The following is a 27,079-nucleotide window of genomic DNA, read 5'->3' on the forward strand; positions in this document are numbered from 1 at the left end:
GGAAAGCCCAGGGAATGACTGAAAGATTGAAAACCGTGCGACACCTTGAGAGCCTCCGAGGGCTCGATCTTTGCCGAAGACAGGGCTACAGGGCGATGTGACCATGGGCTGTGAGAACTTGCAGGAGGATTAGGAGTTTGAGAAGGCAGAGCTCCTGGCGCTGGCCGGTGACGGCAGGGCAGGGCATCACGGCTGGAAGGCAGCCAGGTCCATCCAGGGAAGAAAGAAGGTGCCGAGGCTGAGGTTCAACACCGCTGGCCCAGCCCTGAGGTTTTGGATCTGTGGCACCCTCGGGTCCCCAGATTGGTGATCACCAGCACGAGGCGAGCCAGGGTGGTGATGATTTACCACGGGCTGGGCTGGACCACTGCACGGCAGCCAGGGACCCGTGGTCAGGATCAGTCCCGTGCCGCTGACTCGTTGCTCTGTAACGTGGCCCAGGCGGCTTTTTGCACGCGCCTGCCAGAGGCGCAGGAGGTGACAGCAGGTCCAAGAAGCCCCATCTGTGTCGTCCCCCCCCCAGCTCCCTCTTTCCTGGGACGGTGGGTGACACGTGTGTCGCTGGAGCTGTGATCCCCAGGCCCAGGCACAGCAGGGCTGCAGGGAAGCAGATGGGAGTGAAGTGCCCGATTCCCGGGGAAGTTTGGAGTGAAATTTGTCTGTGCTATTCCCCTGAGGCTTCTTGGCAGATGCCAGCCAGAGGAACTGCTATGGCTGAGAAACTCGTACGAGCGAGGGCTCCCTGCGTGAGTGCAGAGCCTGGCACGGCGCTCGGCCAGGGGAAGGGACCCCTCTCCTGTCGGAAACTGCCCTTTCTTATCTCTGTTTCTCCCCCCCCCCACAGACACTTCTCCGCGACGGCAAGCGGGAGAGTATCATGAGCACCCTTTTCATCGCCCCCTCCGACATCGAGAACGGGGAGAGCATCGTCTGCCGCGCCACCAACAAAGCCATTCCCAGCGGGAAGGAGACCTCCGTCACCATTGATATCCAGCGTGAGTGCGCAGCCGGCTGTGATCCCGGCCTCCCTGCTCTCTCCAGGGCTGCCCGCATGGGTCTGACTGCAGTCGGGAGTGGGATGCTGGGATTTAGGGGTTTCCCTTTGCTGGGATTTACTGGTACATTGACACAGTGAAGTCAGAGACGGGAGGTCTCGTCTCCGCTGAACTCCCTGGGGCACCAGACAGACAGGAGCACCCACAGGGCCACGCTGCTTTCCAGCTTTTGGGACTGGTGCCAGTGGTTTTGAGCAAAAGCAGCACCAGCTGCCGTGCTCTGGGTGGCCGGTGGGGGTTGCATTTGACCCGACTGAGTGTCCAGGTCCTCTGGGGTCTCTGGAGCAGGGATGGATCCCGAATGGTTTTGGCTGAGCAAGCAGCATCTCTGGACACGGCCAGTAGCCAAGATAAGGCCTGTTAAGATTTCTGGTACAAAAAACATGTGTTTTCAGTCTTACAGGCTGTGCAACAGTAAGTTTTTGGTATTGTTCTCCACGGAGACAGCATGTTAGACACCTCATCAGTGGGGAGCTCCCTCCCGTGAAACACAGCTACTGTCAGTCACCCTCTGATGGGGGACGGGGGTGTGTCGAGAGCCACGTCGTTTACCCTTTGCTGTAAATCCACGAAGCAAAATCTTCCTTCCTCAGAAATTCACATTTCACAGGTCTCTTCCCCACCTCCTCTGCAATAGCTGTTGCTCTCGGGCTCGTCCTGACCTCCCTCCAGCCGGGCTCCATTTGCACACACAATCCCTGCAGCTGTATTTACCAACAATTTACGGATGCAGGGTGTTCAATATTAGCATGCCAGCTGCTTTCCAGAGTCCAATTAAAACTGGCTGAACAAACTCAAGCGCAGCAGAAAATTCACCATTTAAGACTTCCAGCTTTTGCTGCCGGAAGATTAACAGGCTCTTGGGTCGCTGGATAGCATGTCCTGACAGAACCGGCCAGATAAAAGGAGATAATGGCAGGGGTTATTTCACAGCCGGCAAACAGTTACAATAGCTGGAGACGCACACGCGTTCTCACAAACAACGCCGAGCCGGAGACATCATTACACTGTGCTGTACAGTGCGGGGCAGGAGACGTGAGCTGAATGCCTGAGCCCGCTGGAATCCGCTTTGGAAAGAGAAAGGCCCAATAAAGAACACCAGTTCCCCCTCCGAGCCATTAAATACTCCATGCTGTGAAAGTCATCATAATAATCTCCTATCCAGCCATTAAAAGTATGTTGTTCTTAATGGGGTCTAATGAAGGTATCAATTTCCCAGTGCTGGATGGGTGATGGAGGGATAGAAGAAGACCAAGATGGATTAACCAGCCTGCGGTGGGGTGGATTTCATCCTGGATACGAGAGGCTGCCCTAGCTGCTGCCCAGTCCATTAGGTTCCCCTCCCAACCTGGTAGGCAATCGGCTGCTTTCGCTTTGCAAAGAGCTAAAAGGTACTTTTCTTAAACAAAATTTACCTGGGCCACTCGTTTCTCCTGGAGAACTGTCCTGGGCAAGGCTGGCTGCAAAGGCTGTGTACCCCTCTGCACCACCCCGGCGAGGAAAGGGGATCCTTCCCGTGGGTCTTCTTCCAACGGAGAAGCAGCACCTTGCAGGGGGGGAAAAAAAAAGAAGTGGTTTCTGCAAGAATAAAGAAGGAGGCAGCAGTGAGCTTTCCCCAGCCCGGCATTTCACCCCGGAGCCTGCCCATCTCCACCACCGCAGCAGACGTTGCCCAGCTGCACGGTTTGAAAGAGGCGGCCTCGCAAAATAATCCCAGGGAACCCAAAATAATCCCTCCCAGGAAGGGGGGGGGGGCCTGGTAAATGGCTCCTGCTGCTTTCGTCGGCTTTTGCGACCCGAAAGACCATCAAAAACGCTCACGCGCAGCAGGGTGGGGTTCTTTCCAACACGGGGTGGGTGGGGTGTGTGGTGGGAGAGAATGTCCTCTTCCAGCTGATGCAGAGGGGAAGCTTGGCTCCCATCAATCTCGTGCAGGCACTGCCTGACCGTCTTCACGGCAGTGAAATAGCTGAGTCATAAAACCCTTCTCTTCCAAAAAAATAAAAAAGTGGGGGGAAAAAAAAAAAAGGAACTGGGGAGAAAAAAAAAAAACAACCCAAACCCAGAGCAGGGTCTGTAATGGAAACACTAAGCGACTCCAGCTGGAACATCTGTTCAATGTGATTTCCGTTCCACCAGCCACATCAAAGTCAGCCTCCTGTGAGTTATGCGCCGAACATCACAAGTGGGATTAAAATCATGTTTAATAGTTTGATATGCCATAAACTATTTATACTGCCAGAGCCCGGTGGCTCTATGGAAATGCACATCCAGCGTGCCGGGACGGGGAGGAGCAGGGTTATTGCTTCTCCGAAGCCATTTGCTCCCAGCCTCTGCACACACGTGTGCCGTGGCTCTTTTTTTTTTTTTTTTACACCATTTCTTTTCCTTGCCGTGGCCAGAAGGGCTTTGACTGTATTTTTCACAGGAGGTGGGAGCAGCAGAAGGCAAGTGGAGGGTCAGCGGACCAGGGCGATGAGCAAACCGAGGCCCGCGTCGCTCTGCTGGAGGGTCTCCCGCTGCGTTTACCCTCGTAGCGTCGGAGCGCTTGATTCCCTTCTGTGCTTCCCACTGGGGAGCGTGAAAGCCCAGAGCTGTCGAAGCGTCTTAGTCTGCTTCCAGCTCCTCCTTCCTCCTCCTTTGGCCCACAGCCTGCTTGTGGATTCAGATTTGGAAGGGCTTGGCTGGGGGTCGGCAGGGGAGAGGAGCACGGAGAGGGGTCTCAAGAGCCGGCAGCCCGGGGAGCTCAGCCCGTGAGCCCAGCCGGGCCAACTTAAACCCGTGGGAGCCGAGGGGGTTGCTCCGGTGCCTGGCTGGGGAGGAAGGATGCTGGTCCCCCCGGTGCGAGGTGCCGGCGGGGATCGCTCGCAGTACCTGGCCGTGCGAGCATTTGCATGCACGCTCTCCTCCCGGCCGCCTGTAGGCTGGCTCTATCTGATTCCATCGTTCAAATTAATTACAAGAAGCCAGGCAGGAATTATAATTGTAACCGAGCGGAATTACATTCTGATGAGTTACAATTTGTCTCTCTTTTTTGGGTTTTTTTTTTTCCCCCCCCTTTAAAATACCCCAAACCGCACTCGCACGCACCGACCCACGCTATCCGCGGCACCCGCCGCCTCGCGGGGAAGCTACCGCAATATTAGAAAGCCCAATCCCGTTTGTGAAAGGCAAGATCAAAGACTTTAATTCATTTCCTTTGCTCTTTTTTTTTTTTTTTTTAATCTCTTTTTATTATTTTTTTTTTTTTCATTTTGAGTGCAGGATGGAGCCTCATTCTAATACAAAGAGGCTCCTCTGTAAATCGTAGGCACAGCTACTAAACCATCAAACAATGGGGAAGCTACTAAAGAGAAGTGTGATTCATACTTAACAAAGGAAGGTGATTAGCTGTTGTTGTCTAACAATGGGGAAGTGTCAGGATGCCTGCAAATGAATTAGGAGCCCACTATATATCTCTGGGCTGTTCTGTTAGGGAAGCTCATTTATATTCCCGACTGCGCCCATCTTTATTGTCATTTGAATTGCACATTTTAAAATGAGATTAGGGTAAATTGAAAATACCTATAATTTCCCTGTCATAATTTCCCATCAAGAAGGCAGGTGGCTTTGCTCGCAACAAAGCGGGGCTCTGCCTGGGTAAATATCACGGGGCCTCGCGAGGAGGGGACGCGGCGGAGGAGGAGGAGGAGGAGAAAGCGCCGCAGCCCGCTTCCCGCTCGCCCAGGCTGCCCAAGGTGGCAGCCGAGGCCGCCTCGGAGACTCCCCTTCCGTCCCCAGCTGGTGGCCTTGCTGCGAGGATGACCCCAAGCCATCCCGCGCCTCGCGGGGCGAGCCAGGCTGGAATACCGCGGGGTGGCTTTGGGTGCTGTCCTGCTGCCGGCGCAGGGACAGCCTTTCTGCTCTCCCGCGGCTCTGCCCGTGCCAACCCTTCCGCCGCCATCGCCGCGTTTTCCTCCTCAGCTCCTCGTACGGGGGAGGTTCCACCCCTTGCCAGGCTTGGCAAAGCGGTACCCAGAAAAGAGGTGGTGGTCGAGCTGTTTAAGCCCAGTTAGAGCCAGTACCCTCCAGCGAAGGTACTGAGCAGTTGCCGGAGAGCCAGGTCTCTCCAGCAGGACCCTGGGTGGCGTAGAGTGGAGGAAACTGGTGGAGGGAGAAGCTGGCAGGGAAGCTTTCGCCTCTGTGAAGCACCGTGGCATCCCTTGAGCTTGCGTTAGAGCCACGGCTTCATGGCTTCGCGGCGTCCGAGCAGTAAATTGAGCGTCGTGGAATTGCTTAGGGTGGAAAAGACCTTTAAGACCATCAAGTCCAACTGTTAACCTAGTGCTGCCAAGTCCACCGCCAAACCGTGTCCCTAAGGCACTAAACCGTGTCCCTAAGGCACTAAACCGCATCCCTAAGCCACCAAACAATGTCCCTAAGGCACTAAACCGTGTCCCTAAGGCACCAAACCGTGTTCCTAAGGCATTAAACCATGTCCCTAAGGCACTAAACCGCATCCCTAAGCCACCAAACAATGTCCCTAAGGCACTAAACCGTGTCCCTAAGGCACCAAACCGTGTTCCTAAGGCATTAAACCATGTCCCTAAGGCACTAAACCGCATCCCTAAGCCACCAAACAATGTCCCTAAGGCACTAAACCGTGTCCCTAAGGCACCAAACCGTGTTCCTAAGGCATTAAACCATGTCCCTAAGGCACTAAACCGCATCCCTAAGCCACCAAACAATGTCGCTAAGGCACTAAACCGTGTCCCTAAGGCACCAAACCGTGTTCCTAAGGCATTAAACCATGTCCCTAAGGCACTAAACCGCATCCCTAAGCCACTAAACCGTGTCCCTCACGCCGCCTCCAGCCCTGCGATGCCGACGCCCTTCTCCAGCGCTGGGCTCCAGGATGCCCACCCACCCATGTCCCTTTTTATGCATATGCTGCATCCGAGTCCCACCTTAAGGGCAGGAGAGCCCCTCAGGTGGATCGATGAGGTGGCCTCGGCTCCTCTCCGCAGCCCCACGCAGTCTGCAGCAGGACAGCTCGTTCTTCAGGCACCTAAAGACCTCTCCAGAAAGCCATTTCTTCCTGCTTTTTTCCCTCAAATGAGGTCCTGTCCTTAAAACCTAAAGCTCGAGGTCTAAAACCCCCCTCTCAGACATCATAAAAAATGAAAACAACTCTGGATGTTCTTATTCCCCATCTAAATGTTGCACCCTTTTCTCTTCTTGCTTGCTTTTGTCGGTTCTCTCCTAAATTTTGTTCGCTGCTAAAGCGTTTAGATGCTTATCATGTAAAAAGGAGAAGAGAAACTGAGCATTAGTTGGAAGAACCAAAAGGCCTGTGACACCAATAAGGACTTGGCAGAGATGATTAGGCTGATGAAAGAGCAGAAATGCCACTTTCAAGTTAGCGGATAGACAAAAAGATCGTCATTACACAGCGAGATATTAAACAGGAGCTTTTCAAAGCAGACAAGTTTATTTCCTTAAACGGGAATCAGAGCTGGCATTAACATTTTTGAAGTGAAATGCTACATCGAATGGTGTGTGTGGCTTCCCTTTCTGTCTTACTTGCTGAAGCCCTCCAAGACAAGAGCAGTGTGCGTGACGTGAGCCTGTCTTACAAAGCCTAAACGTTTCATCACAGCATCAAGGAGTCTCGGGGCTTTGGCCATGCGTTCTTACGACCAAATTTTGCTTTCCAGACTCGGAAGCCTGGCAGGCAGCGGGCAAGGGGATGGGTTGCTCATGGGCTTGTCTCTTTACCGCTTTACAGACCCACCCCTGGTGAACCTGTCCGTGGAGCCACAGCCAGTCCTAGAGGATAACACTGTGAAGTTCCACTGCTCCGCCAAGGCCAACCCTGCCGTCACCCAGTACAGGTAAGGCGGCCGTCGCCCTCGCTGGCACCACACGTGTTGCTCCAGCCCTCCGCTGGGGGCTTCTCACATTCTCCACTGTGCCAGTTTATTCCCTCCCCAGAGTGCTCAGCAGCTCTGGCTGTGGTTTCTGGTGGCTCTTCCGCTTGCTCCCGTGTTTATCACCACTTGGTGGTCATCCTGGCTCATCCCCAGGGGCTCTGCTCTCCTCCAGCAGGAGGGTGCGACGGCCAGAGCCCGACACAGCCCCTGATCCCCGCAGAGCAGCGCAGACCTGCTGTGGCACAGTCCTTTTCCCAGCATCCCCGCTCCACTGGCCCCCCGACACTGCTCTCACCTTGTTACGCGCTGAGGGGCTCCGGTGGCCTCTGCTACCTTCTGCTGCGTGCAGCAGGTCCTCGGTCAGAGATTCGTTGGCACCTTGGAGAGGATTAGGAGGCCTGGCACCGAGCTGGCGGAGCCATCTGTTTGGGGACGTGACGAGCAAAGAGCGCGGAGTGAAAAGTCTATTACGGGAAAATTCCTTCTTTTTTTTTTACTCTTTTACGATTTGAACAATACAACTCCCTCGCCGTCCCTGTGTAGCCCTTCAGCAACTGCCACTGAGCCTCTCTAACGCCAGCAGCGTGGGGCAGAGCTCAGAAGGGGCCTGAGCAGAGCTGCCTGGGCTGGAGACGTGATGGGGCAGAGGGGATGAGCTCTCCTTGGGTGGGATATTCTCCTTGAGTGGATGGGATGTTCTCCTTGAGTGGGTGGGATATTCTCCTTGAGTGGGTGGGATGTTCTCCTTGAGTGGGTGGGATATTCTCCTTGAGTGGGTGGGACGTTCTCCTTGAGTGGATGGGATGTTCTCCTTGAGTGGGTGGGATATTCTCCTTGAGTGGGTGGGATTGTCACTGCTGGCCAGGGTCTTCAGTGCCCCTCCAGAGGTGAGCTCGGAGCAGGGCACGAGCAGTTGAGGGGCTGTTTGGCGCTGATGAAGCCATCACAGGGGGAGAAAAAGCATCGTGGTAGGTCTGAGATGAAGGCGGTACGCGGGGCTCCCTGCCTGCGCCCCTGCGCCGCGGCAGCCCCAAGCCTCCCTTGATCGATACCCGTCAGGATTCTCCCAACCGCAGCCGTGTCCTGCAGCAGCGAGGCTCGGCGCTCACCGCGTTGCGTTCAGCCGGCCTTGCTGGCCGCAGGAGGGGAGCAGGTGGAGCTGCACCGAGCGGAGCTGCTGCTGTGGGCTCTTGGGTGTGGGTGTGAGGGCTGCTAGGATTGGAAAACACCCCTTCTCTTCCGTTTTCTCCGTCGAAGCCGACAAAAAAGATGGGTGTGGAAAGCGGGGTGGGTTGTCATCGTCACCCTTTGGGAGAAAAGAGCATCATGCTCAGCCTCCTGGCTCCAGCTCTTGGCCAGGAGGGCCCTGGTCTAAGCCAGCGTGGAGGCATTTCAGAGCAACCCAGCCTCTCCCTGTCCCACCGCCGCAATCAGCCGCTCGTCGCTCCTGCCTTGGAGCGATGAGCGCGCACGCACAGGCAGGCAATCAGTTCTGTTTTTGCAACAGCGTCAGTTGGTAATAACAGAGGAGGCACCTCCGGGGACAGGTTACCATGACCCGCCTCCTGTTAGGCTCGTACGGCTTAATTAGTACAATCAAGTTTGCTGGTAGGAACGATTCCTTCTGGCTGGATATCTGCTATCAGCACAACAAAGCAATAATTGTGTTCCTGGTTACACAGAAGAGTTATTAATTTGAGAAGTCAATTAATGTCAAAGATACAAATAGCCCTGTTTTCATATTTACAGTTAGGAGGAAAACAAAATGAGTGACAGTCTGGGGAAGGAGCTGGGCGAACGTCCCACGTGGGTCTTCCACCATGATTGATTCTGGTGCAGTCGAAGGCACGACAACCGCCTTTGGCCGAGGAACCAGTCGGTGGCAAAAGCCTGGCAAAATTTCTTCTCCAAAAACGGGGCATCTGGCCTGCTCCTCGGCAACAGGGGCTTTCACATCGTCCCCAAACCCACCCTGGGCTGATCCCCTGTACGCTGGAGTAGCCTTGAAGGCTCCAATCTGGATTTTCTCCTTGCTCTCGGCGGTTTCCACCCTCTGGGTACACGGCCAAAACAACGTTGGGCTGCTTTTCTCCACCAAGTAGCAGATGGACCCGCCACACTTCTCCCGTCTTTGGTGCCGAGGAGGCATGAAATATTTAAGCGCTTTGGGTTTCTCATTTCTTAAGTTCCCTTAACATGTTTGACATCACACAAAGCTTTTTCCCTACCACTGTGACAAGCAAACAGAATTCAGCAGCGCTCGGCGGGGCTTCCTTCTGCTTAATGGCTCTGATTGATTGTGGGCGGGATTCGTTTCCCTTCCAAAAGATCCCAAAGCTCTTCTCTGGCGATGTAAAGGCGGCGGATGTTTTGGCGCCGAAGCTTGGAGTCCTCCGGAGCAGAACATCCAAGAAAAGAGTCCCCTGCCCCTCGCCTCTGCCGAGGAGGGAAGGAGTGGGACATGGGCTGAGATACTGGGAGGTGTGACAAGGCAGAACATCAGCTCAGTGTCATCCCCAGGGCCACTCGGGACCCCGTCACTGGTGAAAACGAACTTATTCTGCTTTAAAAACAAACAATAGAGGGAAAGTGTGATTATTTTTTTTGCTCCCCGGGGAGAGAACCACTCTTAATATATCTCCTATGGCTTCCCTCATCCTCAGATAGAGATACCAGATCTTGGTCTTCAGCCGACATTTATTTTTAATACCTCCCGATGTTTGTCAGCAAACAGCTCTGAACACAAAGGAAAAATGTCTTAACCGCATAAATCCCCTTTTCTGGGCATAAATCCACAGCCAGCTCCGCAGGGCCGTCCCTGCTTTGAATACACGAGCAAGCTGTCACCTTGCTTGAATTTGCAAGGGACGGGAAGTCCTGCGTCGGGTTTGCACCCCGGGTTTTTCTTGGCTGGGAAAAAGCAAGTGGGGTCGAGCGTTTCACCCAACGATGCTCGGCTGGGAAGCGTCTGCGAACCGTGCTGCTCGTTAGCATCCAGCCCCGTGGTCCTGCCGAGCTGGGGTTTAAGCCCGGACCCTTCACGCTCTTCGTTAGGGTGATAAGGGATAAAAAAATTCAACACAGTTTCTCAGGAGGCCAAAATCCCCCTCTACACCACCCCCCACCCCCCCCCCCATAGAACATAGTTTTGGTGAAATCAAGGCAGCTGCTCTTTCCTTGAGAGGTTTTCTCCGTGCTCCCTTATATAATAACATCACATACGTCTGGTTTTTAACGCAAGGAAAACCTGGTTAGAAAGGAGACCTCGGAGCGATCTGCTCCCAGAGCCAGAGCGGAAAGTTACAGCCTGCGCCGCGTCTTCTCTTCCGAGGGGGGAGTTTAATGACATTTTATCGAGATTGACAGGTCTCTGCAAAATGTTTGGCCTCCGCGGCATTTTCTAAGGGGGAAAAAAAGCCAGAACCCCTCCGCCTTAAAATTTCCTGGCATCTCGTGATGTTGGGGGGCAGGCAGGGCTGGGGCAGGGTGTCCTTTGCAGGAGATAAGGTTCTTCTGCTCCTTTTCTTAGCTGAGGACACCCTGCAGCTGAAGCTGGAGCTGAAATCCCAATCCTCCTCCCTCGCTGGCAGCCACGATTCCTTGACGAGGAGCATCGTTTTCCCCGGGGGGGGTTTGTTCACCCACCATGTCACCTGGGCTGTCAGTCGCTTTTGGACGTGGGACAGGCCGGTGTCACCAAAAGCAAGCGGGGGGGAGTCGGGCGGAGGGCTGGCGAGGTGTTTTGTGGCGTGGGGATGAATTAACCCTGGCAGTGGCGGGGAGGGGTTTGCTTGTTTGTGTGTTTTCCCTCTCACCCTACAGAGCACAGGCATGTCCTGTGGCCTCCCTAGGGTCGTGTGCCCCATCTGGCCTGGGTTTATCCCGCTTCCACCTGGGATCGTACTCCCTTTGCAGCCAGAGAGCAGCTCAGCCCCCCAAAACGCTGCTCCACAGCTCCTTGCCGCTGCCAGGGCAGCATCTTCTGCTCGAGAAAGGCTCGAGGGGGACCTGAGCTGCTTGGCGGCGCCTCCGTGGATGCGTCCCCATCGGCTTTAGCACCATGGACATGGGGCCGAAAGCCCAAAGAGGCTCCCTGGTGTCCCGGCGGTGGTGGAGACTGTGAAGGTGAAGCTGCCCCTTCCTCTCCCCTTGCCTCGAGCGGCTGCCTGCCTCTGCCGGCTCGCTGGCAGGCAGAGCGTCGCGCAGCCCCGGTGCCGGCAGCGGCAGCAAACGGCTCCACCAGGCCGCGGGCGTAGGTGCGGGCAAGTCTCACCGCCTCGTCTTGCTCTAATAACGCGCTTCCCACGCGCCTCTCGTCTCTCTCGGTGGACAATTCTGGAAGGCGGGGGGGGGGGGGGGGAATTTGGGAATTTACTGACTTTTGCCGCAAGGAAGGGAAAGGGAGAAGAGAGTAATTAGCTGTCGCCGTCGTTCTGCCGTCTGTGATGGCGGGTAAAATTAATGGAAAGCAACAGAAGTCGGGGCTACGTGAACCGACTCACAACCAGGCCTCCTCTTTGCTCACTTCAGATCTCTCTATTTGCCAATCTTCTCTTGGCTTTTGATGTCTGTTGTGTGTCTGTGGGGTGTTTTTTTGCCGTTATTATTTATCACTCGCAGTAAGAAAGAGAATCTTTAAAGTGGCAGAAGAAAATGGGAAGGTTTAATATTGCAGGAGGCAGAGTCCCTCAGCCTTTTGGGCTCCTCCGATGGAAATGATTTTTGCAGAGGGATGGGGAGTTGGTGCAGTAATAACATACCTCACCCTCACGCGTTGATACGGTGCTCTCGCCCCCAAGGCTAGCAGAGACCTTTGCAAATAATGTTGTCTTTGTAGCCCCGGCGGCGGGGGCAGCATTTTGAGCCACCCTCCAGCATCAGCTGCGGTTCTGGGGACCGTTGCCCTTCCAAAACCAGGCGTGGGACTGAGGGACAGACAAACAGACATGGCTGGAAAGAGAGAGCTATCCCTCCCCGTGGCGTTGGCTCTGGCGTTGAGAGCGGCAGCCGTGAACAACGCGCGCAGCAATCCGTACCGGTGTGGGGCACGGCAGATGGTCCGGCGGATGGCTCAGGAGGGGCTGGGAAACATTTATTTAACAGCCAGCCAGGGGATGGTGCTACACCACTTCTTCCCCATCCTGGACGAGGAGGGGGCTTGCAAGGTCCAAGCAAGCTCCACTCGCCCCCGTTGGGCCGAAACCGAAGGTGCTCAAATGTGGGTGAAGATCTTCCTGCATCGAGCAGCTTAGTGAAGGGGAGCTGCAGGTCAGGGCTTGAGCCACACCGTCTTCCCGGGTCGCAGGGTGCGTGGTCAGGCTGTGGCGGAGCTCGGAGCAGCATCCCTCTGTCCTCAGCCCCGCCGTCACCGCGTGGCTCGGCTTGCGGCAGGAGCGTGGTTTGTTTGCTCGCTCAGCGGGCTGCAGCCTGTAGAAAAGACCTTCTTGTTTGGTAAACACTGTTTTATCTCTGAACCACCAGCGTGCTGTCGCTCATCAAATATTAATCCAAACTCAACTGCTTCTTCAAGAAGTTCGGTTTAAAGGCGGCGAGGCTCGGCCGCACCTGATGGGAGACGGTGTCCTGGCGCAGGGGAAAACAAGGTGTGACTTGTTGCTGTTGCAAAGGGGCAATAAAAGGGAAGAGATCCAGTGCTGGGCCCGTTCCTCCAGCCTGCTCCACAGGGTCCTGGCTCTGCTTGGGATGCGAGGTGGGCATTTCTCACCCAGCTTCAGGGAGACGTGTGGGTGAAGAGCCCAAGCGCCTTCGGTAGATCTGTCTCCCAAGAATCGCGTGTCATGCCCAAGTACAGGTCTGCGAGTCCTTTGGCCGCTGGTCTTGGGGGAGAAAGTGGCGGGTTTGTTGGGGTTCAGGTAGGTAGGGAAAAAAAATTGCACCTGATATCAAGGAGCTGTGAGAAAAGAAGGAGAAAATAACGAGGTGCACGAGCTGGGCTTTGGCCAGCCTGCCTTACACTGTGCCATCTCAGGGGCATTCGTTCCATGGAGACACATGCCCACATTTCGTGTTAACAAACCCAGAGGAGAAGTTCAGACTCCATTGTGGAGCGTTGCTGCTCTTTTTGACTTCAGGTCTCATCCACACAGTTCTGGGACCTGCTGGCGTCTTACCGGATTTATTCATGACGCACTTCAGGCTGCCGCGGAGAAGTCAAGTTCTCCGAGAGCACCTGCCCCGTGTCCTGCTGGAAACGGCACCGCTGCGGCTTGGAAGTTTGCTTGGACACTCGAACCAGCTCCCTCGTGGCTTGGCATTGCTTTGCTACAGGGCGGCGAATAAGAGCGTGTGCTGATGGGTGGCACGGGTGGAAGAGAAGCGAAGTCTGGAGCGGGACAGGACTGGAAGAGCCTTGTCAGAGGGATGGGGAATGGAGGAGGGAATGAGCAGATGGCCAGCCCTTGCTTGGCTGGGGTGAATCGTTGCACCTTCACTGCCCCAGTGAACGTGGCTGGCTGGGCCACCTGTTTGCTAGAAGCACACCCGTCATCAGTCAGTTTTGGACTCAACACGTAGACCCGAGTTCTCCAAAACAGATCCCCAAGGCAAGCGAGAGGAGACAGCCCCTGCCCTAGGCATGTGGTTGCAGCAGAGGAGGAAGCCCAGAATGAAGGTCAGCAAGTCACTGGTTCGTGCGCGGTACCCAGGAATCCCTAATTCTTCACGCTCGCTCCTCAGGGATCAGCCCTCTTTGGCTGGGACCCCCCCATGCCGGAGGGCTGCCCCCAGGGATTCATCCAAAGCGGGAGTCCAGCGAAGGGAGACAACGCCGATCTCCAGACGGTGAGGAGAGCTGGGCTGATAGATGGGTGCTGGGCTGACAGAGAGACAGCTGGGCTGTTGATGAGAGATCATCAGTCAATGATACTTCCGCTGACCATGATGAAGCCCCATGCTTCATCTGTTGAGCCAAGGAATTCCGGTCTTAGGGAAGGAAGAGTCTTGGGAATTGGTTCCTGCTGCCAGGACCATTATTGAGCTGAAGGAGAAATGTCCTCGGGCACTGGGAGCAGATGTCTCGCTTCCAGCTAGCTCTGGTTTTGTTCAGCTGGGCTTCTGGATGTGCAGAACGTCTCTGTTCCGGGGTGAAAGGCCAGGGGAAAGGCGTATTTGACGTTGAATGCTCTTCCGTGACGCCAAGGTTGTCCCTACCTCTTCCGTTTAGATGCCGCAGAGCGTGTTCACAGATCTGTAGGCTGTATGTGCCAGAAGCAATTATTGGATCGTGGAAAAACTGATGCAGAGATTTGAGGCGACGCATTTCGTTGGCAACTTTTGACGGAGAAGTGGCAAATGATCCGTTTAACGGGCAAGCCTGGCGCTGCCTGCGAGCCAAGCCACAGCAGTGGCTGTTTTCTCTGTTCTGGCACTGTAAGACCTGAATATATTTTAATATGAAATTCAGGTGGCTTTGAAAAGTGTCTCCAGGGCGTTGGCGTGTTTGGGATGTTGCTTGCTTTCTTCTGCCCGTTCGTGAAAGGCCCGGAGTACAAGTGAACATCCCCCCTGGACCCTGCGTTCCCCAGAGCTTCTGATCACAGAGACCACTGCCTAATCGGCACATTTTTTTGTCTCCCCAGCAGTCTCTGTCAAGGAAGGGGGATCTGCAATATTAAGCTATTATTAAATGACAATCTCATCTCTATTAATATTTAAAAGGGACTGACAAGGGTTTGAAACACGCTGCAGAGCCGCCAGCGACTGCAGACAAGGTCTGAAGTCCATGAGCACTCTCCCCCCACGTCCCTCAGGCTCAGCGTCACGCTCGCAGGGGAAAAATACCGGGGCGTCTCCGCTGGGGACTGCAAGGGGACCCGGGGTTCCCTGCTGGCCAGGTGGCTGCGGGGAGATGGTATGGGGAGCAGCTCACCAGACGGCTGGTCCAGGCACGAGGCGTCTCAGCATCTTCAGGTGGAACGCTCACGCTGGCTTTGCAGCCGTTTCTTGGCACGCTTAGGACCTTCTCCCCCACGAACCAGCTCCCTCCTTCAGTCCAGCTTGGGGAAAGGGCTCGTTTCCACCGGCGTGCAGGCTCTCCTTGGGTTTGCTGCCTTCCTCCCCCGCCCTGCTCCCATCTGCTCCCTCCTCCTCCAATGGCCGAGGCTGCCGTCTGTCCAGCGGCAGGACTCTGCGGGTCCATATGCCGTCCCTCGGCAGGGCTGTCACCTCTCCCGCTGCCTCCCGCAGCCACACTCGACGAGGGAGGCAAGAGAAGCCGGAGCAGGGAAGGGGCCCGCAGGCATTTCACAGCAGCGACGGAGTAAATCTAATTTATAGACATAGCAAAATGCAGCTAAAGCGGGATTGAAATGAATGCAAAGCACACAGAGGTCTCAAGTTATCGGCACTGTAACGTTTTTCCTGACTATCTCTGTTTTCCTGCCTGGGTTTGTCTTTGTAGCTTCCTCCCAGACAACTGGACCTTTGCTCTGAAGTGAAAATGAAAGCTCGGGGAAGAAAAAAAAAAAAAAAATAGCGGGAAATGAATTCTTCAGATCTCCTTCGTGATGCGTCAGCCCCATCTGCCAGCTCCCTCTGACAGGGAGCGGGAGCGTGGCTGGGTGGCAGGCGGAGAGGGAACGACGGGCTTTAAAAAAAAAAAACAAAAAAACAAAAGAAAGTAAAATAAAAGGCGCAAATATCCCTGCAGCTGGGAAGCGAGGCTGGGGGGCTCCACTGGGGCGCACAGCTCTAGGTGGGACCAGGAAGATGAGGTTGGAAGAGCCTCCCTTCGCTCACGGAGGTGTGAGGGTGGGGAGATTGGTCTTCCCGTTCCCCGGCTTGTCTGGGTAATGGGAACAAGCGGGTGGGAGATGTTTAGAGGCAGCTCCGACTAATGAGGAGAGAGTGTAGGGTCTGATGGTTGGCAAGGGAACAAAAAGAAAAGGGGGGGGGGGGGAGTGTGGGGAGGAAAGCGCTTTGTACTCCTGAGCGCTGCTCCCTCACGTAGAAATGATTAAAGGTGCCCAGTTCGGTGAGTGACGAAGCAACCCAAGCTGCTGCGTTGGGTGGAGCCTCTCTGATGGAAGGGGGTGGCAGAGCGGGGTGGTTTTTACTGGCGTGGTTCAGGAGGGCTCCCCGAAACACGGCGTACACCGCGGGTGGGGATGGCCAGGGCTGCCAGCATCGCCTCGCAAGCCTTGTAGACTTTTGCACCGCGGTTTCCCAACGTTGGAGTGAACCTGTCTTCAGAGGGTCTCCTTCCCACCCAAATCTCTGGGTGCTGGCACCCACCTTACGGTTTGGCACCAAGCAAAGCTGCTAACGCCTCTTTTATAGGGTTCACGGGGATCTGAGGGTTGGGTTTTCCCAGCCACCTTGGTCACCTCCCCTTCAAGACATGCTTCTGGAGACGGGGAAGGTGACTGGGAAGGGAGCATCGTTGCCTCCCCTGGCCAGATCTCCTCTCCCTTCGCAAGGAGAGGTGGCAGCTTTTCAAGCCTAATTTAGCAGTCTTTAATCTGAGTTATTCCAAACCACACTTGCCACTTCCTTCATGCGTTCCCGCAGGATGATGGGCTGATTTCACAGAACGAAAAGCCTTAAGCAAATCTTGTCACACAAGAAAATTGATTTTTCAAAACTGACTTTTACAAGATTACTGGCGGGTTTTTTTTCCCCTCATCTTTCTTCTATATCGTTCCCTTCCAGTCTCATGAGGTGGCTTCAGATCTAAGGAAATTAGAGATGCTGTGACTAAATTGAAAATGTAAAAAGGGGGAGAAGGAGAAAAAAAAAAAAAAAAAAGACACCCAACACTCAGCACCTCCTCTCCCGCTGCCTCTGAAGGGTACAGCTCTGTGTGCTTGTACGTGTGAAGTAGCGGAGATGCCTCCTCCACCTCTCCTACTGCCGTAACCTCCGTGAGATGCCAGGAAAGAGTCTGCCGAAGGGTTATGCCAGCACCTCATGGGGAACATCCCCTGCTGGGCATTCCTTGGTGATCCCAAGCTGGATCACTGGGTTTTTTCTTTCTCTCCCTTGATCCTCCCATTTCATTTTCTCTTTCAGAAGAGAGTTTCCTCCTACTGCTCAATCCAGAGACATCTCAATGTGTTTTGTTAAAAAAATAGGAGAGGAAGAGTTGCCTTGAAGTCATTTCAGACAGCTTAAAATATGCTAAGCTTTTGTGTTTCTGTGATATAAATAATGAATCCTCTTACAGCTTCTGAGTCGGGAAAGATGTTGATTTAAGAGGCCATCAGCTCTGTTTGAGGGTTTTCTGCTTTCGTGCCAGCGGGTGGGGAACAGGACCAGGGACAAGCGAGGTGTGAATGATGAGGCAGGGTGTGCAAGAAGGACCCGGGATGGGGACAGGGCTTGCACCCACCTCAGCCCTGCAGGGGCTTTGCTAAAGGATTTCCCGTCTTGATTCCCTCTGTGCGCCTTTGCCGCAGTTCTCAGGGGCTAGAGCAGGGTTCGGATGGGGGACGGAGCTGTGGGCGTCCACTTTGCTCCCTGTCACCGTCTCTGCTCGGGTAAACCAGCGGCGATTCGGTGATTGCGGTCAGCAGCAGTTGTTGTTCATTTGACATCCCCCAGGCGGAATCCTTGGAAATGTCTCTGCTTGAAAGAGCTGTCAGGATAGCTGCAAAATGTCAGCCAGAGTGCGTGGCAGGAAAACCCAGTGGATGCTGGTATCCCAAGAGAAACCTGTTGGGTCCCACTTGCCCCCCCCCCCCCCCCCCCCCAGGAACACGTGTCCCGGTAAATTCCCCAGTACACATGACTGGTGTGGGACGCTGGCAGCCGGAGGGCTCCTCCTGCCATCTGGAGGCTGTTGGCGTGGGGATCCGCTGCTGAGCTTGGGTGAACGTCGCACAGCTGGGAATATCGGGCTGGGTTCATTGGGAAGGAGCAAATCTGGGGAAAAGCAAGGGAAAAGTTGGCACAAGCCGAGCCGGGGCCGTTTCTGGCAGGAGAGCCTTTCCTCTGCAAACCTGGGTGGGTTTGGTAGCTGCGGCGAGGACGTGGTGTGCGTCCTGAACCGCCTCTGCGCCTGGTGTGAGGTTGTCGTGGCGGGCTTGTTTGGTGGAGATAGCACCAGGGAGAGCCAAAAGGTCTCATGCAGTGTCAGATCATGGAGGAACCCTCTTAACTTCAGGTCTTGGAAGTTTTCCTTGGGTTCCTTTGCAAACTCCTTGGAAGCTGTCGGCAAATATTGAAGCCAAGGAAGAACACAAGCTGTTGGCTCTGGATTAGGCGGCCGTTGGTCTGTAAAGCATCAAGCAATGCTTATTGCTCAGCTCTGCTTTGCTATTGAACTGTGTAATTAAGGACTTCATGTTTTTTACTTCTGGAGACTTCTCTTCTTTTTGGAAATGCTGTTTCTTGGTGTTTTCTACAGAAGTCAGTAGGTATTCGCAAAGCTCTTCGGGGTCAGTCTGTTGTACCAGCGCGCAGCCACATTTGATCTTTTTTGTCATAACACGACTAAGAAGAGCAGTGTTGTTGCCAGGGGGGTCTAAGGGCTTTCAAGAGGCTTGGCCAAGAATAGTGATTTGAGCATAAGTTCGGGGAGGGAGGGATGGTTGGATTGATGGATGGTTGGTTGGATTGATGGGTGGATGAATTCCATAGTGAAAAGATGAACAGATCTTTTGGCGAACGTGCACCTTTATTCTATTTCTCCACCCGCCTTTGCCTGTATATATGCGTTAGCACAATGGGACTGCGTTTCTGGGTATGTCATTTATTGTTCCTCCTTACGAATCGCCAGTTCCCCAAGTTGCTACTCGCAGTTCTGCCAGCGGGAGCCCATGTTGCGTTACACGGGAATCGCTGCCCTTGGCATCTTCTGCGAGAAGATTCCCACATAACTGGGACTCAATCCGTCTTCACCTGGGGTGCGCGCCTCCTAGCACAGTTGCCTCTGTTGATAATCCTAACTTGAATCGTTTGATCTAGACATAGTTCAGCCCTGAATAATTAACTGTTCTGGCAGGACCAGCCAAGGAACCTGCCAGAGAAGGAGCTGTGCCTCACACCGACCTGAGGATGTGCCAAAATTCAGACAGACAGAGCCTAAAAAGAGAGCCCGAGCGGTGAGATGGCAACGGCACCTGTCATGGGGAAGAAATGGCTTTAGGAGGGGACTCGGTGAGTTTGCTCTGAGCTGGCGCTGGAGGGTCAGAAGGAGTTGGCTCAGGCTGGTGGGCACCGTGTCCGAACCAGGGAGCGTCACCTGGCTGTTTGACACGTCCAAGGGTTGGTCACCCTCCTTGAAGAGCTAATGAAAACCTCTCCCGAGGTCTGTCTCCTCTCTCCGTGCCAGCGAGAGGCCAGCCCGGTGCTTGCTGCAGCCCTCTCGCGCCAGAGATCAAACCACAAAGCCCTTGAAAACTTCTCAAAATCAAGCCCAGGTCAAAAACTCAGAGGAGCTTTAGGAGCCAGCCAAGAAAGAGAAGACCCTTTGAAAAGCCTCAGCCACCCAACAGCTCTCTGGCCATGCCTGAAGCCTGTGCACAGGAAGGCAGGAGCCATCACTTCTGCCCTGAAGCGGTGCGGCTTGGGTAGCTTCGGTGAACCGAAACGTGCGGTCCCAGCCCAACGCCGCCTTCAGGATCCCCCTGGCAGCAGATTCCTAATGCTCATGAAGAGCTGGGGGTTTCTGTCTCCATTTGCCACCGTTGTGGGTTTTTTTTTTTCCCCGCAGACCCCAAAGGAATTGCACGGTGAGGTGGGAAGCTGCGAAGGCCGTAAGCACGGGTGATGGTTTTCAGGTGAAAAAGAAGAGCTGTAGTAGAGGGAAAGGCAAGTTCGAACAGCCTTCACAGCGCAGATTCACTTGGCGCTAAGCAGGAGGATAAACACGGCGGAGAATTAGCGCTTCGACATGCCAGCATCCACAAATCTGGCTAAAGAAATTCTGCTACGGGGGTGGAGTGGGGTAGGAAGACCCCAGGAAGGACTAATCCCGTTAAACCATTTGAGGAAACAGAAACCACGTGATGAAATTGGATTACCCGATCCGCGCAAGAAATAATAGTTAAGCTATTAGTCATGTCTATTGTGTGGTGGGATAAGTCAAGACGATGTAGGCAGGAGAAATGAAATGCAGCATCGCTGCCGGAGGGGTAAAATCCCCCCGGGGGAGGTGACACCTCCAAGCTCATCCAGGACTAAGGGGTGACTCACATCCCCAGCATTTCCCCAGGATAAGCAGTTTTGGCAGCTGGCTGTCATAGCCTGCTTCAGTGGTTTTAAACCTTCTCTGCACCTAGGAAAAAGCAGGAATTTAATGTTTGGAGTTTAACTTGGAAAAAGTGAACGTTTTCGTGTGTTCCCGTGACTCTGGAGCGGAGGATTTAAGGAGGGGAGAGGAGTTATTGCACAAAAAGGTGGACTTGTGAAAGGGGAGGGGCAGAAAGCGGCAAGAGAAGTGCCAAAAAGAGGAATTAATGGGGACAGGGTTGGTGCACAGCCCTCTCGTGTGAAGGGGTGGAGGAGGAGGGGGGGGGGGGTGGATTTCAAACAGCGGGATTACAAGAGCGCCGGATCTAAAGCGCCTGCGTTTTGTTTCGATCTGTCAAGAAAACGGCTCGATTGGCGGAAGGGATCACCCAGCCCGTGGAGTTTTGTGCTTTTCCTTTGAAACAGTAATAGCTTTTCCGTCAGCGCATCGCCAGGATCCTTCGGGGGGGTTGAGCATCCTCACCAGGGAAGGAGCTGGGCGACACGGCCAACGCCTCCCTGCTGCAAACGCCGGCGTCCGTAATCCTCTACGCTCTGGGCTGCCGGTGTCAGCCGGCACGTGGTCCAGCGCGGCACACGCGCGCACCGGGCAGGTAGTAGTTGTCACCGTCCCCTGGCCAAGCCACCCGCGGGGTCCGTGGCCACCCTGGCACGCACAGAGGGCCGCGCAGCGCCAGCTGCAGAGCCCGGCCGGGCGCGGGCCCCGGGGCCGCGGTGCGTAGCGTGACGCCGTTGGTGATCTGCACGGCTCATCAGCCGGCTTTAACGACATCCAACGGTTGATCAGTCAAGTCGTTGACAAGTTAACAGCTTTGTTTACCTCCTCCCCTCCGCTTCTGCGGCCAGTTTGCTCGGATCGCCGTGCCGGAGCGAAAGGCTGTTTTGATTGTTTTCTCACCAAAACGAGCCGCAGCGCGTACAGGCTGTGCCGGTGACACGGCTTTCGTTGCGCCATCTGAGAGAGAGAGAACCCTTCTCACCCTGGTTTCTCCAGGCTCCCGCGCCGTGGGCAGCACGGACCTGGCCCTGGGGTGTTCCTGCTGGTGCCTCAATGCTCTCCGGAGAGCTGGACTGCCGTTACACATCCTCGGGTGTGATTTGGGGAGCTCCGAGTAGCCCCTCGCTGATTTTTCCCACCCATGGGACCTGCTGATGGCAAGGAGAGGTAAAACCCATGCACCGAAGACAGGCGCCTCCCTTCAAGACTGCAATTTGATGAGCAATCAGGCTCATCGCCGGCCTCCTGGCTTGGCAGGAGGGGGAACGTCAAAGCTGAGATTAGGCAGGAAATCAAGCCCAAGGTTTCTTCTGTACGGCGAGGGGTTATTATTATCATCAAAGCCCCAGAGTGTTTAAAAACAATCCAGCCCCAGGAGCGGCAACTGGTTTATCGCAGTGAGCGCAATCAGAGACCCAACATGTCCAAGTCTGAACTCTGAAAATTCGGGAAAAGGTCGCAATCTTCCTCGCTGTTTATTTTTTCCTGAAGAAGAGCCACATGGGAAAAAAAATCAGGCAGGGGGAGACGAGCAAAGTTGCCATCTCCGCTCCGAGGTGCAGCGCTTCCGCCTTTAGGACGTGGGGTTGACTTCGCGGTGGAGGGACGGAGAGGTTTGGGAAGAGGCCGTCGCTGCGGCAGCCGCCCAGGGAAGGAGGTTTGTCAGGCTGGGAGCTGGAGGCCTGGGAGCCTTTCCTGGAGCGTGGCGGGTACCATCAGCTTTGCTTCCCCCAGCCAGCCATCAGCGAGGCTGCTCGGCGCTTCGCTCGGGGCTCTGCCCTCCTCAGCTTGACGAAACCCAAGCTGGAAGGCCCAGCCTTGTAATTTAGATGGCGGAGAGATTACCCCTCGCCTGCGCCGGCTGATAAATGAACCCGCTGCGTCGGCACGGGGGGCGGCGGGGAGCGCGGCAGACGTGCGGCTGAGGAACGGCGCGGGGCCCACCCGTCTTCATTAGGGAGGGAGCAGACAGGAGAAGAGGAACAACCCCATAGATCACCATTATGGAAATTTACTCTTAATAAAGAAATAATTTGCGCGATGCATCATGCCGGAGCCGCGCGGGGGGTAGCGTGACGCCGCTCGGGCCGTGTTGCTCGTTCAGTCATTTCTCGCAAGACTGTCACTCACAGGAGATGCTCCGCAAACGTGGAGCTGCCAGCACCAACCATCCACTGTCCTTGCCCGTCTCGGATGCCGGCACGTCAGCCGTGAAACACCGTCCTTCTCCGTCAGCTCCTCCCTGTGGAGGATGCCGGGGTTAACGGGGGCGGCGGAGGGGAGCTCGCGGGATGGGGATGGCTCTTGTCTTTGAGCACGGCGCTAGGAACTGAAGGTACTTGCTGGCAATAAAGCACCAAAACGCGTTCTCTGAACAATTTGTAGCCATTAATAGCCATTCCCAGGAATTAAATGTTAATTAATTCATTCCCGGAGCCGTGCATTTATTTAAGGTATTTGTGGGTGTTCTTGGTACTTTTATGAAGCAATTAAAATGCGTCCAAGAAAATATTTATCTGTTTTAAGTCGTTCTTAGTAAACACAATTTATATGGCAAGCAACTGCTTTATTTTGCATTGTTAATTAAAAGTAAGGCTACGCTCCACGTCCCTGGGTTACACGCCATCCGAGCAGCCGATCTGCCGGGAGGGCTTGTTCAAGGAGCACACGTGCTGCTCACAACTGCAAAAAAAACCTCCCTGGGAGCCTGCAGTGTGGATTGAAGTCGTGTTCGGTGTGGCATCGTGGGGCTCAGAGAGCCCCAGCACCCCTGTGCTGCGGGGTGGGTGCTAGTGATGCCCTCCAGTTGTTCCTGGAGAGAGCCGTGGCCTGACGAGGAGCTCTGTGAAGAAGAGTATGGTCGAGCCCTACGGCCTTCCCAGGACGGTAAATAGCTTGTGCACGCACGCTGTTCGTTGAAGAATTGCAAGTCCTTGTACCGCAGACAGAGGAATTTGTTTGTTATGGCGAGCCTGGGCGGCGCTCGGGCAGATGAAGTGCTTGCTAGCGATGCTCCTCTATGTACCGACGCTCTGCAGGGCATGTCGTGCTCTCGTGGCGAACATGGTTAGCCCTTCGTGGGCTCCACGAGCCTGGAAGCCCGGCCAGAAACGATGTCCTTGCGGTAAAGTGGTAGAACTGCTGGGTAAAAACCCCTTGTGCAGAAGAAGACTCAGCTGAGCATCATCTGCTGAGACCCTGGGAGGGAATACGGATGCTTCGTCCTGGCAGGTTTCCTTTGGAAACCAGGATAGGTCCCTGAACAAACACTGATGTATGAAAACCAAAACGAAGCCAGGGCATTGCTTGTGAGCTGACCTGTCCCAAACTGTCCTTTCTCATTTGCTTGGGCGCTGGGAAGCGATCGATGGAGTCAGAAAAACGCTATTTCCCTGGAGAATGTCTCCTCCCTCATCTTTAAGTGTTAAAAGGACCCACTACAGCTGCGGGGGGGGGGGGTTTATTCTTTAATCACTGTTTTTTCGTTGCTGTCTGTAATAATTCCTTTGAAGCTTGGATCGAAATACCTGTGTCGTGGTTGAAACTCGGTTTTCCTCCATCACCCGGGCAAATTGGGTTTCCAGAGGATACCAAATTGGGCGCTGCCTCCAGCAAGGCCCGAGAAAGGCAAACGCAGGTTGGCAATATGGGCAAGGAGGTAACAGAACGAAACTCAGCCCGGAGGGGAAGAAATGCCCGTCTGGGGAAAGAGCCTGAGGTGGTGCTCGGCGAAGAGGAAGGAAGACGAGAAAAGGTGCGAAGCCCGAGGGGGCGAGGGGCAGCAGCAGCTAGGATGCTGGGTCCGCGTCGGCCGTACGACACGGGGTGGTGGGGAGAGGCGGTGGATTTGGAGCTGGGTCTTCAAAAGGTGCCTGGTGGTGGTGGTGGTGGAGAGCGGGCGGCGAAGGCGTCTCACGGCGATGCTGCTGCCACTGTCACCCCGTGGGGACCTCCCGAGAAGGACAGGGAGGCCGGGAGGCGGCCCGTGGCGTCCCCTCCGCTGTGCCAGCCTTTGAGTCCTTCCCTGCGGCGTTGCAGGCCCAAGACCGTCGTGGGAAGAGGTCCTTTGGGCAGGATCCCCAAGGGCAGCCCCTCACCCCCCTCCTGGGGCAGGCTCAGCGCGGCGGGGGCGCACGCACAACGGCGCAGACCTTGGCCTGGGAGGAAAACCGGCGGCAAAAAATGATGGGTGAGTTAGCGGCTAAGTCATAACGAGGAGAGACTAAAGGAGGTGAATTTATATAGTCTGGAAAAGACCCTGGGCGACACGGTTGCAATCCATAAATAGCTTCAAGGTACCAATATAAATGAAAGAAGCCCCTGCTCTCAAGGGTGGTAGGACAAGGAGCGCTGGCTGGGAGCCAGGCTCGATGTATTAAGGCTGGTGAGACGTTAGGAAGAAATCACGGCGAGCCAAAGCGGTAGAGGCGGTGGATGGGGCTGCTCGGAGCATCCTCCGCGTCTTCTCGGCTCTGTTTTATTCAGATTCCTGTTTATAAATAATTACTGAAAGGTTAATAGGTGAGTAAGACATGTAATGGGCTTGTTAAAAAGCTAAGTAACTTGCCTTCTGGCTGTCCACGAGCCCATCACGGGAGGCTTTACGAGGGGTTCTCAGCTGTCGTTATTAAAAACCAATTTGACATTATAAAAGATCTATACTGCTTGTTCAGCCACATTGATTTAGCAGCGTTAAGCCTTGGAAAACTGGAGCAAGAACCTTGATCTCTGCTGAAGCACGAAAAATTGCTGTTTGTGACACATCTCCGTGCTCGGGAAATCCAGTTTTGCGGAAGCGATGGGTTTTGAGCAGATACACAAAGCGCCATGCCACGGGTGTGGGCGCGTGTTTTCCCAAGCTGCCGCAAAGTCAAACAACCCTTGGAAACCTTGCCCTGCGTTTTGCTTGCTTTTGCAAGGCCCGGGAGGATCTCACCTCAAGTCTGGCCAGCTCGAGCCCACCTCCAGACACTTCTCCATCTGGTCTCCGAGCCCCGGTGCCCTCCGTGTCTCTGCTGGGAGGAGGAGCTGCAGGCAGGCTGCAAGGACATGACCCAGGGAGCTCACAAGTCCCTTTTACCCTCATCTTGAAACCTCCTTCTCGTCCTTTGCAGAGCAGGAGAGGTGGTTTTGTGCAAAATAACCAGGGAGGTGACAGGCACAAGAAAAGAACCGGATTCCCCCCACGGGTTTGGTGTCGCGCTCGCCCCGTCCCGTTGACCACTGCAAGGAGATGGCTTCAACGTGCCTGGTGCTTCCTTTGAGCACCTCTGTAGCAGAACAAGACCCTTCTGCTCGTGACCTCTGTGGGGACAAAGTTGCAAAAGGAGCTTAACGGAGCAGAAATACTCCTGGCAAAAAGCACAGGGTATTTCCACATTCGCCAGCTGAAGTTTCCCTGTCCCCCTAGCTTTCTGCCTTCCTTCCTTCCTTGCTTTCTTTCATCTAAAAGACGCCGAGATGTGGCTTCAGGCCTTTTGGACCAGCAAACCAACCAGGAGGCGACGAGGACGTGTCTCTTTCCCACCCCACAACCTGTGCAGAGCTTTGGGGGTGAGTGTCACGGTTTGAGGCTGGGCCGGCCACTAACAAATGACAGGCGCTCTCTGTTAACCCCTCTCCGCTCCCAAAAGGGACAAGGAGAGAGAACAAGGGAGAGAGACTTTACGGTTTGGAAAAGAAAACTAAAACAGCTTTAATGGAACAATAACAATAAAAGAAAAGATAAATAATAAGAATAAGGAAAAAAAAAGAAATCTATACAATATGTACAAATAGATACAAAACCGATACCGAACCCAACTGCCCCCACCCTGATGACGACACGTCACCACCACACCGCAGGGCTGGCACTGGGGCAGTCCCAGGCTGGACTCGGCAGCAGACGGGGATGGGATACAGGAGCTGGACTCAGGCACTGGATTCAGGGATGCACGGATCAGTCCTCCTCAGATGTCGGCCGTCGAAGAAGAGAGGAAGGGACGAAGAGAGCGAGACCCTCGTGATCTCTCAGCTTTATACTGAATATGACGTCTATGGGATGGAACACTCTGTGGGTCAGGTTTGGGTCACCTGTCCAGTTCGCTCCTCCCTGTAGGTGCGACCCCTTTTCACTCCTGGCACCCCAACACGCAGTACAAGATTTAGCAGTGACCTTGGTCGCCATAAGAACAAGGATAAGCCAGGGCCTCCCTGCATCCCATTCCTTGGTACGGACTATAAACACCAGGCCTTATCACTGCTGGGAGCAGTCACTGTCTGGAAAAACACGCTGCGGTTTCAGAAAGTGCCGTTAGTTCGAGGAGACTGAACTGAAAAGTTAAAGCACTGAAACAGAATTAGTTCTGATTTAGCCCAAACCAGGGCAGTGAGATACCGGGGCTGTGGCAGATCCCCCTGACCCTCTCCTGCCGCTGCCGTGGCGCTGGCAGATGTTCTCCGTGATGGGCAGCGTCGTTCCTGCGGCAGGGAGGCAGCGGGGCAAGGCAGAGCCCTTGGGGAGGCAGGGAAGCGTGGCCAACCTCTCGGCTTGGGTTGCAGTTCCCTCTGGAAGGAGAAAGGCGTCACCAAAGCATCGTGGCCCGCTCCAACCTTTGGAGCAGCACCTGGACCAGCTTGTGCTGGTTTTGCCATAAGAGGAACCTCCTTCGAAGCGCAGCCTGAGAAATAAAAGCGGCTTCTCCTGATTAATTATTGAAGGGGAACTCCGGGGAGGAAGGGAGGGGAGGGAAGCTGAAGTGGCCAGTCAGCATCTGTTAGAGGCGCAAAGATAAATGGGATGAGAGAGGAGAGAAGCGCATACAAATCAGCTCACGTCTGCTCCTCTAAGACATCTCTTTGCAAACGCTTGTGTCATCACATGGAGGGGGGGTGAAGCCTTGCAGGTCAGCCCTCCTGATTCA

The 27,079-nt window shown here is 54.7% G+C and overlaps 1 protein-coding gene across 3 annotated transcripts in view; it reads left to right on the top strand.

Moving 5' to 3' along the window:
• Positions 1-27,079, top strand: part of KIRREL3 (kirre like nephrin family adhesion molecule 3) — a 116,258-nt gene that overhangs the window by 64,181 nt on the left and 24,998 nt on the right. For all 3 annotated transcript variants that reach the window (XM_086476795.1, XM_086476796.1, XM_086476797.1), the window contains exons 5-6: positions 845-995; positions 6,823-6,928. In XM_086476795.1, coding sequence (XP_086332921.1) covers positions 845-995; positions 6,823-6,928 — 257 coding nt within the window. The remainder of the gene's footprint in view (positions 1-844; positions 996-6,822; positions 6,929-27,079) is intronic.

Source organism: Leptosomus discolor, chromosome 22 (assembly GCF_034619465.1).
Source record: "Leptosomus discolor isolate bLepDis1 chromosome 22, bLepDis1.hap2, whole genome shotgun sequence".
Classification (NCBI taxonomy): Eukaryota; Metazoa; Chordata; class Aves; order Leptosomiformes; family Leptosomidae; genus Leptosomus; species Leptosomus discolor.